The 6028-nt window shown below is 31.8% G+C and overlaps 1 protein-coding gene and 1 long non-coding RNA gene across 2 annotated transcripts in view; one reads left to right on the plus strand and one right to left on the minus strand.

Moving 5' to 3' along the window:
* LOC105451059 overlaps window positions 1-6028 on the plus strand; it is a 43040-nt gene that overhangs the window by 27412 nt on the left and 9600 nt on the right. The gene's annotated exons all lie outside the window — the stretch shown is intronic.
* Window positions 3624-5848, minus strand: LOC105451056 (retinol dehydrogenase 12-like). Its single transcript, XM_011691256.1, has 6 exons — window positions 5539-5848; window positions 5132-5213; window positions 4672-4976; window positions 4444-4563; window positions 4081-4288; window positions 3624-3989 (listed from the first exon to the last, which is right to left on the minus strand). The coding sequence occupies exons 1-6, from the start codon at window positions 5678-5680 to the stop codon at window positions 3842-3844; spliced, it is 1005 nt and encodes a 334-aa protein (XP_011689558.1). The 5' UTR covers window positions 5681-5848; the 3' UTR covers window positions 3624-3841.

Genomic DNA, 6028 nt, shown 5'->3' on the forward strand with positions numbered 1-6028 from the left:
CGAATCTCGTTATAAGGGCGAGTCTTGCATTTACCCTCGGCTACCCGGAGAAGACGTACTTACACGCGTTGAACAATTTATTGCATCTTTCTTGCGCGTTAAAGCGTACTATGAACCGCATACCTTATGCTCGGTTCCCAGCTGGATCGAATCATAAATCGTGCGGCTGTCTCCTTCGCTCTCTCGAACTTTTGTCCTCTCATCCTCGGTCCACTGCGGTCACTCTTATTTCTTACGTGACCAGTCGGGAAATCTTCGTCGTGCACCTTCAAGTGCAGCAATGTCCAACCTTGCTCTCGTCTGCACGTATATACGAGTTCTGATATCTCGGTTTGTTCGCGCTACTTATTTAAATCTCCACTTTATACGTCTTGCGCGAGTTTTTATCACATTACTTTTAGTCTTTGCGTGTTTACGAGCCGCTCCGATTCGAGATGTGAGTGTAAGCTACATCGCTATATGTTTGCGACATTTCATACAATACCATCTAAAAATAAGAACGATATTTGAATCAAGAGATTGGCCCATGTTAAATGGGACATTTTTTTACGCTAGATTCGAAAATATTTTTTCGTCGAATACTTAGATAGAATTTTTTTAATTGCATTTCAAGTAATTCATCTTATAATAAGTAAAATCCTGTTTTTTAGTTCATCAAAATCGGAAAAAAACAACGTGATATCACGAACAATCTTGCGAGGCTTTTATACTCTTTGTTTGTTTTATTTATGTATAAGTTAAAGTCGTTTTCATTTTCTAGTTTAATATTTTATAATGAATAATAATCTTCATCAAACCATTACTATCTCGTTATCCACAATTATTGAAAATTACTTTGAAGTTGTCATGTGAGTTACGAAACGCAAATTCTAACTGAGATGAAGAGAAATCAGATGTAAAATGAATCATCGACTCTGAGCGTGCAAATTTCACGATGAAATAATGCACCACCAATACCAACATATCGATGACGAAATATCGGTGGTGCTTTTCACGTATTCCTATTTCGTGCAAATTATCCTTCTGCATCCTGCATTGCGCCGGGAATGAAATATCACTCCGTCCGGGAGAATTTGATATGCACGCGAGCAAACCCCATTACATCGCATTTACGGCGACCGCAACGCTGATACTTAACAATTACATCATACGTCACACAGCCCTTTTTTTATTACAGCTACGTACATTTCTAAGAAGCACGTGATTAAAACTTATTCCGCCGAAGACGCACGTACAAAATACACAGCCTTATCAGCGATGCACTTTTTTACAACTCATATAACATGTGCAGCTTGATGTGCGATACATATTGTATATACATTGTATAAGCTTTTACCTCTTTGCTTTTACCTTCGCGTGTTTACCCTTCGCCAGCCGCTCTATTCAAAATGCGCGTATAATACAAGCTATATCATTATGTGTTTGTGACATATATATTATGCTGTTGTATCATGGAGGGTACAACGAGGAGGGGAGGGGAATTCATCATCGTCGTCGCAAAAGAAGAGTAATATTTTTTACAATAAATGTCACTTTTATTCAGTACTTTCTAGTGTACATTTATTTTGATTAACGGCGACGGACTTAGATTAATTTCTATCATTGTATAGTAGATTAACTTTAATCTTAGTTTAATTTATTAGCGATTGTTAAGTTTTAATTAATTATATAAACGTAATCTAATCCAAATCGTAATAATACGTCTCCTCTTTTTGGCATACCATTCAATCGACGGGTAAGCTCCTTGGTAAACAGAATATTCATCAATTGAGATTGTGTATAACTTTTAAGTGGTGTGTAAGATTTCTTCAAATTAATATCATCGAAATCTATGTCACCAACTATAATAGATTATTTTGTTACACATATATTTTAAACAAGAACTCTGGACGTAAACGAAAAACATTCTAGTTTCTTTTTAAAGCCATCAACAATATCGCTATACGTACGAATATATGCAAGTGACGCGACATTGATTATTCTGCAATTGGGAGAAGACAATTTTTGGCAATAGCAGAAGTGTCAAAAGAAAATGGTCAAGATAGTTTACTTGAAATGTCGTTTCATTTCCATTCTCTGTTTTTTCGTTTGGAGGCGAAATCACACCGGCATTATTTATAAGTATGTGTATAGCTGCTTCGTACGTCAGCAAGTTTTTAGCGCAATCTCTCACGCTCTTTAAACTACATAGATCCAGAAAATAAATTGCAAGCTCACCTGCGTTATTTTTATATTCGATTTTATTGACCCTAAAAACATCCAGAGATCACGTTATTTTCTTCGAAAATAATTAAAAAATTTAATTTAAAAAAATGTAGTTCTATAAAAAGAGAGAAGGAGAATGTAAAAACACATAATAATTGAATTAATTGATTTTTATGATATTTTATATATTTACCTTGAAGGTGGATTATTCTTTATATCTTCAACTGCTTTATTCGTCTTTTCTATATCTCTTCAAGCCAGAATTACTCTGGCGCCTAATTGAGCACGTTATTTTTACGAGAGTATTTAGGAGTATATATTTTAATTATAAAGTAAAAAAATGTTTTTATAAAGATCTGATTAAAGCAAAGAGTAAAAAGCCTAATATTCTAACAAAAAAATGAATATATAGTGTTTTTTTTTTTCATAAAATTTCATTCTTATACGATTACGTGATAATGACATTTTGCATTGTCATCTTTTGATAAATAACAATTTCATTCTTATACGATTACGTAATAATGACATTTTGCATTGTCATCTTTTGATTAATAACAATTTCATATAATTTACACACATACACATTTTTTCTATATAATATCTACTTGATTTTTGAACTTTGAAGCTAACTTAGATTGTCATTTCAATAAAGTCATCTCTCGCGTATAAGTCTCTGGCAGTTTCCTTGCCGATACCACTACTTGCCCTCGTTATCACAACATTTTTACCGTCGAAACGTGCATCGCTCGTACACATTTGATTGAAGAGTCACATATTAAGGTTCTTTATCCACGATATTACCATTATGCCTATTGTCCTGTTTTTTATTTACTCACTATCGAGATTTCACTAAATATATTCTCCTTGACTGTACGAGTTTACTTGATGTTGTTTGTTCAATAATCACACACTTGTTCGTGTTCTTATATAATAGAGCTTCTAAGGCCTGTTCAACAATACGTTATCTTGAAGTCGAATGTCGAACGCATACGCAATGAATCTGTCAAATGCAAACTGTCATAAGACTGTCAGTTTAAAAATAAAAACAAAAAATGGCATGTCTTATTTATCTAAACATTCAACTGCAACAGTGTTTATAGTCGGTTCTTATATTTGAGATTGTCTTAAGTGTAAATCTTTTAATGTCATAAGCCATGATAATGTCATAAGTCATGTCATAACCACAGAGCCGAATGAGCATCATAAAACATTACTCAAGACGGTGTAACAATAAGAATAAACTATGAATACTTAATGATAAACTATAAATACTGGTTTATGACTAAAAAAAAATTTACAAGCATAAATAACAATTACTATTGTAAAAAAAAATGTTTAATGCTTTTCATTAAAGGATCAACATAATTGTAGGATTAAAAAATCTCTTTAACTACAATCATTATTAAAACCATAAAAAATTTAAAGCGAATTTATAGATTTAATGCTGTAAATAAAATTTTTAGACAATATAACATCACATTAATTATGCAAATCACTTGACATTGTATTTTATATAATTTTGTTGTCACATATTTTTTATAAGCATTGTAAATATATGATTACACAAGTAATATAGCTATAAACATGTAAACTGTATATATTCAGAATTTTCACGATAAACCGCCCGTGAATCTTTTTAAAGCATTTGACATGAAACATTTTTCAAAAATACAGTGAAATCTTCTTCTGGTTCCAGATGCAAAAGACGACAGGATATATTCCACAATTTTTTGGAATATTGTCGATTATTTGCTTTCCAATATGTAGCGGCAACGCCGCAATTTCTATATATACGAAAAAAGTTAAAAAGGACAACGCAGAATTATCATTGTCAGTATAAAAATAATTTTGTACATTAAATATGTGTTTTCTTACGAATAATAATGTCCAGTATCATCGGCTACTTCCTCAGCCACTGCACAATATATTGTTGTTTGCGTTCCTTGCACAATACTCTTACCAAATAATTGCGCATACAAACCAACATAAAATAAATAATTTAGCATGTTGGTGAACCGAAATATATCGGTCCTAATAACACCCGGATGTAGACAGTATACGTTTACCCCACGAATATTTGCTCCTAAAAATCAAAATCTTTATGTAAGAGTTTATTTTCTGAGTATTTTTTTTTATTACGCGATTTGTTAACGATCGATTAGCGATGATCAAGTATTAATTAATTAAATAAATGCTATTTAACCCAATTCGTAATAATACGTTTCCTTTTTTACATACTTTTCAATCGATGGGCAAGTTCCTTGGTAAACAGAATGTTTGCCAATTTGGATTGTGCATAATTTTTAAATGGTGTATAAGATTTCTCCAGATTAATATCATCGAAATCTATGTCACCAACTATAATAGAATACTTTGTTACACATATATTTTAAACAAGAACTCTGGACGTAAACGAAAAACATTTTAGTTTCTTTTTAAAGCCATCAACAATATCACTATACGTACGAATATATGCAATTGATGAGACATTGATTATTCTGCAGTTGGGAGAAGAAAATTGCATTTTTGGCAATAGCAGAAGTGTCAAAAGAAAATGGCTAAGATAGTTGACCTGAAATGTCGTCTCATTTCCATCCTCTGTCTTTTTGTCCGGATGCGAAGTCACACCGGCATTATTTATAAGTATGTGTATAGCTGTTTCGTTCGTCAGTAAGTTTTTAGCACAATCTCTGACACTCTTTAAACTACATAGGTTCAGAAAATAAATCGCAAGTTCACCTGCGTTTTTTTTATATTCATTTTTATTGATCCTAAAAATTTTCATAGATAGCCACACCGTTATTTTCTTCAACATGCAAAATTTTAATTAAAATAAATACAGTTTTATAAAGAGAGAGAAGGAGAATATAAAACCAAATAGCAATTAAATTAATTGATTCTTATAACACAAAATTTATATATTTACCTTGAAGGTGGATTATTCTTTATATCTTCAACTGCTTTATTCGTCTTCTCTATATCTCTACAAGCCAGAATTACTCTAGCGCCTAAATACACACGTTATTTTTAAGAGAGTATTTAAAAATATATATTTTAATTATGAATCAAAAAAAAGTTTTTATGAAGATCTAATTAAAGCAATGAATAAAAAGCCTAATATTCTAATAAAGAAATGAATATACTGTTTTGTTTTTTTTTATAAAATATTCTTATACGATTATATAATGACATTTTACATTGTCAGCTTTTGATTAATAATAAGTTTACATAATTTATAATTCTCACATACAGACACATTTATTCTACTATAATATCTACTTTAATTTCGAGTAAGTTTAAAGATAATTTAGATTGTCATTTCAATAAAATCACCTCTTGCATATAAGTATCTGGCAGTTTCCTTGCCGATACCACCACTTGCTCCCGTTATTACAACAGTTTTACCGTCGAGACGTGCTTCGCTCGTACACATTTGATTGAAGAGACACATATTAAGATTCTTTAACCACGACATTATTAATATGCAATTGTCTATTGTCTTGTTTTTAATTTACTCACTATCGATTTCACTAAATATGTTCTCTTCGATTGTGCGATTTTTCTTGATGTTGTTGGTCTAATGATCGCACGCTTGTGGGTTCGTATTTTTATACAGTAGCGCTGGTAGCGCCCCTAGTAGCTAAAGCTGTTCTACAATACTCTAACAATAAGATCATCTTAAAGTCAAGTGTCGAATGCATGCGCACTGAATGCTCGTGTGAGAGTTTTAAAGGCTGGGAAAAAAACCGGTTTTTTTCAATTTTTCCGCGGATTTTTTCGGTTTCTTTCCCAAGGGGTAGAAAAATTCAATGGAAAATTTCAC

The sequence above is a fragment of the Wasmannia auropunctata genome, unplaced genomic scaffold (assembly GCF_000956235.1).
Source record: "Wasmannia auropunctata unplaced genomic scaffold, wasmannia.A_1.0 LD336053.1, whole genome shotgun sequence".
NCBI lineage: Eukaryota > Metazoa > Arthropoda > Insecta > Hymenoptera > Formicidae > Wasmannia > Wasmannia auropunctata.

Coding starts and splice junctions, on each gene's coding strand:
- LOC105451056 (XM_011691256.1), bottom strand. CDS start 5,680: ATGTCGTGGTTAAAGAATCTTAATATGTGTCTCTTCAATCAAATGTGT. Junction 5,214..5,538: donor CAGATACTTATATGCAAGAG/GTGATTTTATTG, acceptor GTGTGTATTTAG/GCGCTAGAGTAATTCTGGCT. Junction 4,564..4,671: donor CTCATCAATTGCATATATTC/GTACGTATAGTG, acceptor ATTCTATTATAG/TTGGTGACATAGATTTCGAT.